The 14,046-nt window shown below is 44.0% G+C and overlaps 2 protein-coding genes across 6 annotated transcripts; one reads left to right on the forward strand and one right to left on the reverse strand.

The window, feature by feature from the left end:
* Window positions 1–1,579: 1,579 nt before the first annotated feature.
* Window positions 1,580–5,857, forward strand: ptgr2 (prostaglandin reductase 2). Of its 3 annotated transcripts, none has more exons than XM_010897286.5 (9): window positions 1,580–1,877; window positions 2,625–2,743; window positions 2,967–3,158; window positions 3,507–3,677; window positions 3,947–4,156; window positions 4,358–4,479; window positions 4,959–5,046; window positions 5,543–5,582; window positions 5,706–5,857. In XM_010897286.5, exons 1-9 carry the CDS (start codon window positions 1,838–1,840, stop codon window positions 5,768–5,770), a joined length of 1,047 nt encoding a protein of 348 aa, XP_010895588.3. In that variant the 5' UTR covers window positions 1,580–1,837; the 3' UTR covers window positions 5,771–5,857. The 3 variants fall into 3 exon arrangements, with proteins under 3 accessions (XP_010895588.3, XP_034153189.1, XP_010895589.3); XM_034297298.1 differs by lacking the exon at window positions 1,580–1,877 and adding an exon at window positions 1,910–2,160; XM_010897287.4 differs by lacking the exon at window positions 1,580–1,877 and adding an exon at window positions 2,190–2,453.
* A 1,228-nt stretch (window positions 5,858–7,085) lies between these two features.
* tmem62 (transmembrane protein 62) lies at window positions 7,086–13,996 on the reverse strand. 3 transcript variants are annotated; one of them, XM_010897282.4, is made up of 15 exons: window positions 13,815–13,980; window positions 13,504–13,708; window positions 12,963–13,074; window positions 12,710–12,847; window positions 12,425–12,470; window positions 11,854–11,995; window positions 11,356–11,480; window positions 10,978–11,100; window positions 10,609–10,764; window positions 10,203–10,362; window positions 9,718–9,831; window positions 9,529–9,613; window positions 9,216–9,320; window positions 8,766–8,884; window positions 7,086–8,395 (listed from the first exon to the last, which is right to left on the reverse strand). In XM_010897282.4, coding segments are annotated over exons 1-15 (1,953 nt in total). In that variant the 5' UTR covers window positions 13,817–13,980; the 3' UTR covers window positions 7,086–8,074. The 3 variants fall into 3 exon arrangements, with proteins under 3 accessions (XP_010895584.2, XP_012992787.2, XP_019909374.2); XM_020053815.2 differs by lacking the exon at window positions 7,086–8,395 and adding an exon at window positions 9,007–9,088 and having other exon boundaries at window positions 8,772–8,884; window positions 13,815–13,996; XM_013137333.4 differs by having other exon boundaries at window positions 13,504–13,979.
* Between the last annotated feature and the right edge of the window lie 50 nt (window positions 13,997–14,046).

Below are 14,046 nucleotides of genomic sequence, written 5' to 3' on the forward strand. Positions count from 1 at the left end.
TCTGCAACTGGATTTTGGACTTCCTGACCGGCAGACCACAAACTGTCAGACCGTGCGGCTTGGGATGTAGCCTTAGCTCAACCCACTGCTGGCTGAGCACCACAGCAAGGCAATCAAGTTATCTAATGACACCGCTTGCTCATCCACTACGACCAGCAGTGTGGTGCCAACACAACAACCAGAAAATGTCAAGCGCATTTTAGATCCCAGAGAAGTCGCCATGGACCCACAACAAACCCACCCCGAATTCGCAAAAGCGTCCCTAATAGCTCTAAGTGGTTTTAAAGAAATTAGGCATTTCCCCAAAACGCTCTGGTCAAGCAAATATTGCTGCAGCACCATTGAGTGTGTGCTTTGCAGTTGCATCACAGCCCGTATTAACACTGCTCCGCTGGTGACCGCAAGGCAAGTGGGTGTTGAAGACAACCCAGTCCAGAGACTGTTCGCTCATTTACAATCGGACCGACCGTATCGGTGCATCAGGTCTTGGATCTCAGAGTTTATAAACCGTTTTACTCTCAAGCAGTCAGTCTACAGAAAACCTGAACCGGGACCACCTGTACACCGTCTCTTTGCACTGACTCTCGCACCTTACAACACATGTAACCTACAGTACAAACGTATATTCCCGCTACATTACGCCTGCTATTGCATTACTTATTGAACAGTTCCTCACATTTCCTTGCATGACCCTTTAATTGTAAGTTATTGTACTATTGTATGTATAAATGCGTGTTAATAAGACGGAGAATAAAACGTTATAGGCGTTTCTAGCTTCATCGTGAACCTTTGATGAAAAAAAAAATAGATCAGGAAGTTGCGTTTGGTGGTCCAGCATTTAGCTGCCTCTAGTATATATATATAGCTACATTCCTCCTGCAGCATGTGTTCAAATCCTGCTTACTGCTCTTTCAGCTAAAACTTAATAACTCCCCACCCATTTATGTCAAATAAAAGCAGAATGCCTGGAAAAAAATATTAAAATTACACAATGATTGAACTTGGTTGTGTTGCACTAAAAAGCTGCGGGCAACTGTTGCACTGCGAAATATGTTAGTGGATACATTGTAACGACAGATAAGCGTGACTCGTGCACACCATGGGGGGGAAGGGTTTTTTGGGGGGCTGCACGAGACAGGCTATTCATCGTGTGGCAACCCTTCCATCCGTGCTATCAACCGATAGGATTTCGTCTCTAGCCTGGAATACACTGACCAACAGCATATACATTAGAGATCTATCTTCTGGACCTTCATATGGATTAATGCAGACAAGATTTGCAGCCACATTGTCGCTGATTATGGTCAGAGATTTGACTATTATAATTGCATATCCAGAATTTGTAACCGTAGCAGTATATATACATTAATAAGTCGTCACATTACTACACAAATAAATGAAACCAGGAATGTATACGTTACCATCTCGGTTAGGAATCGCTGGCACGATGTTCTACTTGCCATTTTCTCTCTTCAGAAACTGAAAACTTTGTTTCTGCTTTTCGAAGCGTCACTTCCTATTCGTCAGCCGGACAAATCATTGCATGATGATTGCGAATGTAGCCAACTATTGTATGCGTGATTGAAGTTCTAAGCTAGGCTAATATCTTCGGTTCAATTGTTCTTGTAGAATTGCGTGTAAAAAATACGGTTATTTACTGTTTATGAATAAATAGCCTACAGTACAGGACACATGCATAACATTGGGTTAGGGCAATCGCGTATTACAAAATACACTACTCCCTACAGTAGGTGGCGCAAGGACAGGACAACAAGCGTCAACCAATACCAACAAGCGAATAGAGGCATAAACATAAACGTCATTAACTTTCACCGTTATGTTACGCGTGCGAAGAGTGCTGCTAAACGACAGACCTGGTAAATGTAGATTTCTCCCAAGGAAATGCAATTTCATTATAACGTATATCCTAGCTGTTGCCAGGCAAATGCTCATAGGCTACTTACATTTTGTTGCCTTACTTTTTGAATAGACTAGTCAAGCAAATGAGTAGCATTATGACTTGTCGAAGTTTCATACAGCAACTTTACGGATGGGATTGCAAAGAAACGCATCAAATAAACCAGTTTCAGACAGCTTTGATTGGGTTCACTGACCTTGCACACTATTAGATAGCTAGAAAGAAATTGCTCAAATATCGCGGTAAGTAAAACAAGCTTTTTTACTTACAACGATGAAGGGTACAGTCTAAATAACGTAAGGTATACTTTTGGTAACAGAACTGGATTCAGATCAGCGGTTCCATCCGTGAGAACATCTTTCGGAATGTCGGCCCTGTTCCATTTCGCTCCATACAGGCTTCTACTGCCCGGCCACTGTTCTTCCTATCGTCGTGGAAAGTTCTACCTGATGCTTCAGATTTGTATATCTGATGTGTTATCTGGCTCCCTGACTATTTTCTATTCATTAATTTAATTTCACCATTATTTAACCAGGTGCGTCGGTTGAAATAAAATTATTTAATTGAAGACCAGATACACAAAGCTAAACACAGAAGAATAAACACACTATACAAAAGCTCTTTGGCAATGATTACCATCTACCAACCTGTACATTCCCAATTCACATTTCCACCAAAATGGCTGCTTTATATTATTATTCTACAGGAGCTAATGGAGAGCCAGTCCCCAGTAATTTCCGCGTGGAAGAGACAACTGTACAACCCGACCTGAATAAAGGACAAGTCCTCGTCCGAACCCTCTTCCTGTCTGTCGACCCTTACATGGTGATGCATGGCTGAGAAATGTGCAGTGTTTGATATACTATGTAACCATATATTTTTAGTTACCTATGAGAAGTGTCCAAATATATAGACTGTTTAAAGGTTTGGCTTTAGGCACCTGCTATAGGCATACAAATTGTTTCATAATAGGTGCGCAAATTATGTATGGCTAAAGTGACCAAACTCAATGCAAACACTGATCAGGGACATGACACGTCTGTTATAGCGATGTCGCATGAATGACATCACGGGTGTTGAGTACATGGCTCCGTGGAGGCTGTCCGAGGCTGTGGATGGTGGAGGCGTTGGGGTGGTGGAGTCCAGCTGCTACGATGCCCTCTCTGTGGGAGACACGGTCATGTCTATGAACTGGCACTGGCAAACCCATGTTGTAATGGATGGAAAGTGCTTACAAAAGGTGCGCCAACTCAATCAATCAATCAATCAAATGTATTTATAAAGCCCTTTTTACAACAGCAGTTGTCACAAAGTGCTTTACAGAGACACCTGGCCTTAAACCCCAAGGAGCCAACTCTGTCCAAGGTCAGGCATTGAACTATTCCAGCGTTTAAAGTTATTTAGATCTACTCTTTCTCCCTTGCGCTAAATGTAACCATTTTAGGTTCGCAGGTAGAAATATATTATTGAAAGCCAGAACCTCAGTAGTAAAATTCACATTAGCATTCAACGCAACATGTGCATCTTTTAGAATCTAATGCCTTATGTACCTTTTGTAATTTCTTTAAATGTCTTTTATCTGTCACAGGTTGACCCTCAGCTGGTTGATGGACATGTATCTTACTTCCTGGGTGCTGTTGGCATGCCTGGCCTCACCGCCCTGTTCGGTGTCAGAAAGAAGGGTAATGTGACCCAAGGAGCCAATCAGACCATGGTGGTTAGTGGAGCTGCCGGGGCTTGTGGATCCATAGCTGGGCAGGTAAACAGAAGACACGGCTGCAGTTAACCAGAGCTAATTAAACAAAGTGTGACCTCCTAATGAATAGATAGTGGTCAGAATATTTTTTTCTTGCCGTTTGTCAACTGTACTCCCCCTTTCTGCCAAAACACTTGGGGAGAGAAGATTTGAGGTCCATCCTCTCCGACAACTTCCCCTCCAGTGCATATACAAGGAAGTAGTACGGAGGAAGGAAATTCGAAGCGATATATGAGACACACCCATGTTTTCTTTGTGGTCCTGCTCACCAGATCGGGCGTCTGGATGGTTGTACCAGGGTGGTAGGGATCTGTGGGTCTGCTGAGAAGTGCAGAGTCCTAGTAGAGGAACTGGGTTTCTCCGCAGCAGTGAACTACCGCCAGGAGGGCGTTGCCACGGCGCTGAAGGAGGGTTGTCCTAACGGGGTGGATGTTTACTTTGACAACGTGGGAGGGCCCATAAGCGATGCTGTCATAGCACAGGTAAGTAGCTTTAACCAGATGCGGGTATCTTCACAGGGACGGGGTATGACTCTAAACACACGACACAGTCACATCTTTTCTTCTGGGTCTGTGATTACATTTTTTTTAGCTGTTAATGGGAACTAGTGCAGGTGATTACTTCAGCCCCTGTGTGAATTTGTTGGCACTTCACATCCCTCCCCTTCTTTTCTCCATCTCCAGATGAACAATGGTAGTCACGTGATCCTGTGTGGACAGATCTCACAGTACAACAAGGACGTGCCCTACCCACCGCCCCTGTCTGACAGGACTCTGGAGGCAGTGCTGAGTAAAAACATCACTAGGTATTCTGCTCTCTCACAGATAGCTTAAGGACTATCTGGTGGAGCCGCGGGAAGAGCTTTTGATCTGGGGTGGGGGAGTGCTGTGAATAACACGATCTGCGCTCATCACCGTTGGCTGTGGCGACGCCTGTTTACATTCATCCATTCTGTGGGATGGGGGGAGAGGGGGGCAGAAGCACAGCTAATGTCACTTTCACAGTTTGGTCAGTGGGAGTTGTGGCTACAACAGGTGGTCTGCAGCACCCCTACTTCCTGTTGCTCTGCCACCTGGAGTGGCTGTACTTTTTGTGACATGATTTCCTTAAACTGTAGTTTATAATATGTTTATGACTAAGTATTTTATTTGTCTGTATAGTTAAGTCCTACAACACGTGCAATTGGTCTAGCTTTTGTTGAAGTTTGAGATGACTGTATAAAAGCTAGTCGGCCCAGTTGATACCTAAGTCATACTGTAATTCTACACTCCTCCATTTCCTCAGGGAGCGGTTCATTGTTTTAAACTATATGGAGGAACATGAAGCCGGCATCTTGCAACTCAGTCAGTGGGTCAGAGACGGTCAGATCAAGGTAAGAAAGCCTATGTGTGTGTTTGAGTCCATATCCTTAGGTTCTTTATAGCTTGTTCTGAGATACTTTTTACGTTTGAAAGTCTACGTTGTATGCTCGTTGGCAGAGATTTTGTACATAACTTCCTTGAAGATCTATTTACAAAGATGTTACTTTGGAGGTTTTCAACACCACACTGATCTGAAACAAAAGACTGTGGCCATAGGGTCATTTTTAGGGTCAGAAGTCAGATCTTTCTAAATGAAACATGCACGTAGTGGTTAGCTAGCTCAGTGGTTCCCAACCTTTTTGTTACTGTACCACCGACAGAATCTTGCTCGGCTTGGAGTACCCCCTCATGTTTATTTCACTTGTAAGCCTATGGTGTCATGAGTGTTTTCAAGTACCCCCAGGGGTCCTAGTACCCCTGGTTGGGAACCACTGAGCTAGTAGATCTAGTCCAGTGACGGAATCAGTAAGCACAAAACTCCACGTAAAGATTTTTATCTTTGTTCAGGTGTTGGAGACAGTGGTAAATGGCATAGAAAATATGGGAGGTAAGTGTGTGTGTGTGTGTGTATGGTAATTGCGTAGTTGTGGGACTTCATGGAATTACTGTCTTAACATCAGTTTACCACAAACCTGAGAGTTGAGATTGTATATATATTATTTTTTTACAGTGGCCTTTTGCTCAATGATGAAAGGAGGAAACATTGGGAAACAAGTCATTAAAATTTCAGACTGATTCAAATCCTTGGTGGCACTGTCAGAAATTGTTGGAATCACAAGAAACCTTATTAAAGGCACCCTGCTTCTTATTGTTTTATTTCTACATTGACATGTGCTGAATGGATTGAATAAATGCCCTTTGTAATTCCAAAATCGTTTAGATGGTTATTAATATGCCAAAAGTAAAAGTGCTTAGTCTTAGTTGTGAGAGAAGTTCGAACAGAACATAGAAAGCTTTGTTCCATTTATTAAAACCATTTATTTCACAGCACTGTAAACCATTACATTGAATTTCATTAATTTGAAAATGAGTCTGTGGCAAATGTAAAATCATGCGTCTATTTCACAGTTTGAGAGTACAAGAGCATAACAGTTTACCAAGTTAGTAAGTGTTTATGCTCTACATAAATAGCCCAGGTTATTTCTGCTCTCGCCAGCTTCTTATGAATTGTCGTCTTGTTTGACACAATAATTTGGCTAAATATCAGAAAGAGACAGACAACCAGGCTACCATCTAGAGGCAGGTGTTGGTGGCACTGAGCCAGTCAGTAAGCCATTTTTAAAGTACTCTGGACAAACAAGTCATGTTAAAAGCATAATGTAGTTTCCACTTCACATTCAATGGTTGTGGGTGGCCTAGCAGTCCAAAAGCAGCTGCCTAGATGGGTTTGAATCATGCCCACTGCTATTCCAGCACACCCAGTTCTCTCTCTCCCACTGTATCTTACTATCTAATAAAAACACAGGAAAAAACACAGTGTAAAGGAGTGGGACTGTCCCACTAAGAGTTAAATCAACGGTGGCATTCGGTGATAGTCTAAATGAAACTACTGAAAGAAAACAAAAATAATCCCTGAATGTGGGTCCCAGAGGACATGAAGAGGGAAATAGGAACTGGACAGAATTGTTGACTAGACCCTTTAACCCTCTGTTTTCTTGTGGAAGTATTCTTTGGTCTTTACAGCACACCATCTAGGATGGTACTTAGCAAGATATATATTTTTTTGTTCCTGGTATAATTCAACTCCCTAAGTAAACAAAAATTTCAGTAGTCAAATACTTTTTTTTTTTTTAGAAAGTCTTATCCAGAGCATTTTACAGGGGCAAATAGTGCTTTGCTCATGGGCTCAACTGCACATTGTTTCATCTCTTCAGCTCAGGTGTTTGAACCAGCGACTTACTGATTACTGACCACATGTTCTAACCCATGGGTGTTAAACCGGTTCCACGGAGGGCTGAGTGTCTGCAGGTTCTCTCTCACCTTGTACTTGATTGACTAATTAGGTCACTAATTGATTAGTTTCAACCCTCACCTGGTTGCCTAGGTCTGAACCGGGAACCAATTTAAAGGAAAACCCAGAAACCTGCAGACACTCTGCCCTCCGTGGAACCGGTTTGACACCCCTGTTCTAACCAAGCCAAGTGCAAGGAAATTACAAACAAGAACCATAAATTAATCAGCATTCTAATTCAAATCTGTTCATTTCACCCTAACTATTTTACACAAATGTTTTAACAGCACAAAAACGACTGATTCTGAAACATGCTTTGATTGCATAGATTTTCCACTAATATATGTATATATTATTGGTTTATAACTAACCAAATTCAAACAGATTACTGTTCAAATCCTCCCATTCCTGAGAAACAGCTGCTTTCTTTAAAGAAAATATTTTACATGAGCAACATAATGGAAAGGATAAAATACCTCATTCAGATGATTACTCTGCTATAGCGGTGTAAAACGGGCCATGATAAAAACTTCAAGGAGTATGCCATAGCTAATTGAGTCATTGGATTTGAACTTAGAGGCATTTGACCTTTGTGGCGGCTTACCAAGGTAACATGCTGAAAATCCGCCTAATTAAGTCATAAGTGGTCAACATTGCAGACTATGCATCCATTTAATCCATTGATTTTAGCACAATCGAATATTGTCTACATCAGCTTTCTAACTAAGGAACAGTAGTGATATTGGCTGAACAGTCTATCCACAATATTGGTTTAGAGCTGGTCCAGTCTATGACGTCAATCTATGCAATCCACAAAATATACTGATAGAGTGATACTGCCCAGATCTTCATTGCTGTTCAAAAGGATGTGCTCTGCTTTACACTAACATGCATATGAAACAAGGCAACTCTTAATCTGTTTTGAAAATAGAAATATAATGAGTGGCTGTGAATAGAGAGGGAAAGAGTGCAAAGAGGAAGATTGGGAAATAGTCTGAATGGGGCATAGAAAAGTGGATGGATAGACATGGTCAGTATTGGCACGTAGAGAACCCTCCAGTCCAAAGTCAAGAACGGAAGTGCAACTGTCAAGAGGGTGCTGGTGTCTTGGCGTTGCTACGGAGACGGGGGGTGGGGCCCCTCCAGGCCCAGTACACCAATAGCAGGGCAAGTCCTACTGCCCAAGTGCGGACTGGAGACAGGAAGAAGGCCAGAGGTCCGTAGGTTTCCAGCAGGAAGTAACAGGAGTAGGCCTGCCAGACAAGCAGCAGCAACATGACGGCGTGCACCGCTAGAGTCTTCCACCGACACGCCGGACCAGAGAAGTGCGAGCGGAACGAGTTGCCTCGGCTGCGCAGGTGAAGGCTCCAGCACAGGTAACAGGTGAGAGGCATGTTGAAGAAGAGGAGCTGTTCCAAAACATGGGAAGGATGGGATTACAGAGGTGTTTCAACTGAAACAGCAGCACTACTTTAAAGTATTCCACTTTGTTATTATCCAGTAGCACTTAAAGATCCAGTCTGACATTTTGGGCTGCTGGCTGGAAAAGTGTCCCGCAAAAAAAAAAAAAAGCCCCCTGAACGTTGTGTACTACGTAATTTATGTGCAGATTTGGGTCACATGATATCAGAACAACTTGGAATTCCATGGCTTACTGAGGTTTGACAATGATTCTACTTTTTCTACAGAAACAACACATTACACGTCCTGCCCAAACAGAGGTTAAACAAATATTTAGTTAATCACAAGTCCCTCCACCCGCACCCCCGCCCCGCTCACCTGCATAAATCCAACTACATATGTGAGACTTCCCTCCAGGAAGTGTCCGTCGATAAACACCCCAAAGGAAAAGCAGGCTCCGCTGTGACCATCAATCAACTCTCCTATGAACCAAGGACCTGCAGGGGGGTACAGGTGATTTGACAGACCCGGTGGCATGCTTCCCTTGACCCTAAAATGTTTGCAGATCTAAAGGGGCTCCAATTGACACCATCAAATGAACAGGATTACAGGCTCATACCTTTCATCTCCATGAACCCAGAAGGCAACCATGGAATGGTGGAGGACAAGGTTGAAAGGAGGTTCCCAGACACAGATTAAGCCTAGTCCAGGACTAAAATGTTATTATACCGTGGAAATATTCCCTTGATTTTTAGTCCAGGAGTAAGATTCATCTATGACTGGGAAACTATGGGTAAGAGTTGAATGGACCTAAAATGTGAAACTCACCTAAAGCAGTACAGAAGTTGAAGAGGGTCAGTGAGTAGAAGAAAGTGTCAGATTTACTGACTAGGTGCAAGGATAAACCAATCCACATGAACAGACCTGAAGATGCTAGGTGACAGGAAAACAAGTCCAAATATTAAATATTGAAAAAGAAACTGATGTCAACAAACTGCGGACTACGCATCAATTTATCAACATGCTGATGTTTATATGGAACAATATTAGATGTTTCTCTATAGAGGGTGGATAAGGACAGCAACTACAACCATTTCCACCGCAGTAACAGGCAGCGTGATGAAGCTCCACAGAACCTCACCTCTGACAGTGGGCACAGTCATGAACCTGAACGCCATCAGAACTCCAATATTCAGCAGCATCAACACAACAAAGGCTAACCGGGCCTGTGGAGCACCAGAGCAGTATTTAGATGGGTTAAGCGACGAAGGGTCGACAGTTCCAACCTCAAGTTTGACACACCAGATCGTGTGATCGTCCGTCTTCTTACCAGGATATAATGGTCGGTGAGCAGGATGAAGGACTGGAAGAAACTGAAGCTGGGAGTGAGGCTGTGCTCCAGGGTGAAGAGCTGCTCTCGAACTGTTGACCTCCCCACAGCGTCCTGACGCACACAACGGGAGTCATTAAATCCACTAAACCAGAACTACCAATATCTGATGACATCAAAAGGGCCTATAGTAGACTCTGGAGGAGGTCCTGAATATGGCGTGTAGGTCAAAAGGGCCTATAATAGACTCTGGAGGAGGTCCTGAATATGGCGTGGAGGTCAAAAGGGCCTATAATAGACTCTGGAGGAGGTTCTGAATATGGCTTGGAGGTCAAAAGGGCCTATAATAGACTCTGGAGGAGGTCCTGAATATGGCGTGTAGGTCAAAAGGCCCTATAATAGACTCTGGAGGAGGCCCTGAATATGGCTTGGAGGTCAAAAGGGCCTATAATAGACTCTGGAAGAGGCCCTGAATGGGGCGTTACCTCCACTCGGACAGTGATAGTGTGTAGCCCACTGAGGTAGACCGAGGGCTCCCATGGCAACACGAACAGAGGACCTCCAGCAGAGCGCCCTTCACCCAGCACCTTCCCATCCACGCTGATGTGAACTGCTGCTACTGGGGCATCGGAGAAGGCCAGGATCCTGAGGGCAATGACACCAGTTAGAACACTGTAGGACGCCACAGGAAACCAAAGCACACATCCACACGGAAATGGTATTAGCAATATTTTATATCCACTGTACGTGACGAAGAACCGTTTCAACCTATTAAGGATGGGAGATAGGAGAGAAGTGGAATTTCTATGGTTGTTGGGTAAAAAAAGCAGTGTTTGATTGTGTTTGGAGGTGTAGGTCAGAGGTCAAGGCAGTGGGTTGAGGAGGGAGCACCTGATATGAGTGGATCTCTGTATCCTCCCCAGCGGCTCCACGCCAGGGTGGAGGTACTGCGCCTCCTTGGGGTTGGTGATGAGGACTGCAGGCCACTGCTGGAACTTCAGGTCCAAGAAGCTCAGCAGGTCGTGGTCAAACGCCAGCACTCTGTACCTGAGGGGAGAGCGCGAGGACTTGTGTGTTTGTGTGTCTCAGGAAAAGAAAGACCCGTCGAGTTTGTGGCTAAATCAAAAGCGGACGATTAAATGCGAAAATCGAAAATCCTGCAGAAGCGGCAACCGAAAGGGTGTGTGATCCGCGTGCTACACTAAGTCAGCAGGCGGTGTTACCCAGAGTGACTAACTGCTACTGCCGGGGTCACGGTACCTGCGGTTGTCCATCCAGTCTCCCAGCTCCAGCTCCAGGGTGCCTTCAGGGTGTCGGCTGTGCAGAACAGGCATCAGCCCCCCCAGGGTGTGAAGGTGTCCACACAGGTACGCTACAGCCAAGCTGCCCACACACAACCGAAACATGTCAGGTACGCAACAGAGGCAGCAAAGACACATCACAAGGGGCTTAAGGGCCTATTAACCATGTAGTGCCTGCGTTTACCATAGACTATAACCTCAACGTGTTCTTACATTAGCGGATAATAAGGTGAGACAAAAAAATGCGTTCTATAAAATTTGATGTATGAAATCATCATTATGGCAAGGAGAGGAACGGACATACACACACACACACACACACCGTCTGTTCTGTTACCTCATCACCCCTCGTACACCAGGGGAGGGGGAGATGATGGTGGAAGTGGTGTAATGGCCGAACCAGATGGACTGGTTGCTGCTCTGGCTGTCAGTCCTGAAGGAGGCCAACAGGTCCATCTGAGTCTGCGATCAATGGCGTTGCACAAGGACAGAACTACTCATTACACAAATAATGGGTCTTAACCAATGACCAGGACAGAGCTCTACACCCAACTTCTTTACATGTGCACCTACATTAAAAAAGAAGCAGGGCCACGCAAATGTATGTACTTTTTCTTTATACACTAATTAATGTCCTACAGCAAAATATTACATTTAAGTTGTGTCTCAGTCGACCCCCAATACTCAGAATTAAGTAAACTAGATAAGTTCTTCGGCTGTGGTGAGCTAGCCTGGTCCCAGATCAGGTTGTGCTTTCTAGCCAAACCATGTGGTTGTTGTCATGCCAAACATCTGGGACCAGACTAATGTTAAGCAGGTTGAGGACATACTGTACCTGGTTGAGAATGCCAAAGAAGTTGTATGGCCTTTTTGGTCCGGGGGTGAGAGTTGCGTCAGCACAGATGAAAGAGTAGTTGCCGAAGGGCGTCGTGTGGATGTAGTGGAAGGAGCCATCCTTCTGATTGGCTGAGTACTTCCTGGGAAAAAAAATCAGGTCAATATTATTATGTGGAACACATTGCTATCAAAACCTCTGCTTTGACATAGGAATTAGTGGTGAACTGTTGATTTAGCTGACAAAGAGCAAATTTATGCTGGCTAGCAACTGTTTTCGTACTGTAGGGTGTAATTTATCTTTTAAACAGTGTGTGTACCTCTATTTCTAACATTGTGTAAAGACAGCTGGAATAAATGTCATTAAACACATCGCTAGTACTCATGTTACAGAGAGGCTATTCAAACTAGCTACACCGGTGACTAGGAGAGCTGTTGTTAGCTTACCATGCTAGACCATAGCTAGGAGTTTATATAGTCACTGAACATGAATCAAAGTGACACGCCATTTGACTGATGGCATCTCAAAGAAATGTAAACAACATTCTTTCAAGAGGAGGGTAATCACTGACCGGTAATAGTTGTTGATACTATCCAACGAAATAATATTGAAGGCATCTGTGAGAAACAAAAGAATAAAAGGAATTAATACATACCAGCTTCACATGGGAGAAAGAAACTAACAGACTTCTGGAAATCCTCCTATAAGGTGATCAGACCAGGCCTAGTACAATTCCCAACAGGAAGGACCTGATTTCATAGCAAATCCATCAGCCTTGTAAAAATGACATTTTTGATTTCCTCTTTATAGAAATGAATTAGTGCAAGAGGGATTTAGAGGAGGAATCTTATGTTACCATGGTTCCCACGGATGTCAATCCATTTGGTGCGTTCCAGCACCCGGGATCTCTTCAGGATGTTGTGATAGGCCTGCCACTCCACCTCATGCTGCAGGGAGCCCACCTTGCTCTCAGTCTTCGCATCTGTCAGATCTCCTGTAAAGCAGACAGTCAGGTGTACTTTTGGTTCCAGGGTGCTCTTGTGAAATGGACAACTAATTTTAGAGGATGCAACAAAAATAAACCAGAAGAAACTAATGAACCACTTTACCTGTTGCGAGCACAAGTGCAGGTTGGATAACTTCAATGGTATCAGTGCAGAATTTTTCAAAGTCTGAAATGCGTTTTTTGTCACGGAATCGACTGATATGAATGTCAGACACCTGTGTGGGACGAGTACCAGAACATAATTTAGGGTTTTGAAACACAAACAACGGGTATATTGACAAGAAATTCCAGTTGGTGTGCATTCTAAGTGATTACTCAGTGATTAACTTAGAACAGGCCTGGTTCAACAAACTGTCTATCAACTATATGTCTGGCTTATGCCACCTGTTTCGATGACATGCAGTGCAGCACCCAGTAAGGCAACTGGTCTTAGGAGTGACCCCATTCACTTCAGTGTACATTTTTACAAGACAGTCATTAATGCCAGACAAACATGTCTGTTGGCTGGGGTTATTCGCCAAGTGCTGTCAACCTGACAATTGTCAGTGATGCCTGACGATGACAAATGAAGTGACTCTAACAGCACAGCTAGCCAGTTAGCAATTATTAGTCAGCAAATCAAGTTAACAGCTGGATCCACTCACCTGCAGAAACCAGAACACGTTATCCAAATCGCCGCCGGGATACGGAGGAAGACTAGTCCTAATAACTTTCTCTTCATCACCGGCGCGGGAATGTCGAACACTCCGTTTGGGGTGCCAAGCGGTGTCATATGTATCCAGCACCCAGGACGCTAAGCACGCCAACGCTAGTCCGACAAGAACTAGCCCACCGAACAGCTTGAGCATCCTGTAGTGACGAAAAAGCGGTGGGATTCTACAGTACTGCCAGACAGAATGGCGAGAGTAAAATGAACACTCACTAGCCTAGGCTAGCTACATTAGCTGCTACCTACATTGAACTTCAGCCATTCAGAGCATTTGATTACCACTGACAATCGCTGCCAGGTCGAGTTACGCACGAAACGTCATCCTCTTAGAATGTTTTGAGGTAGCTAAAAGGAAATATCATACTGACCGGTTGTGCATGACAACGTCATCACTATATGCATCACTCCCAGAAATCCCTGCGCGGTGTCATTTATGGACCAATTCCAAACAGAATGTTAACTAAGTTCCCTAGCTCCT

This window comes from Esox lucius, chromosome 15 (assembly GCF_011004845.1).
Source record: "Esox lucius isolate fEsoLuc1 chromosome 15, fEsoLuc1.pri, whole genome shotgun sequence".
NCBI lineage: Eukaryota > Metazoa > Chordata > Actinopteri > Esociformes > Esocidae > Esox > Esox lucius.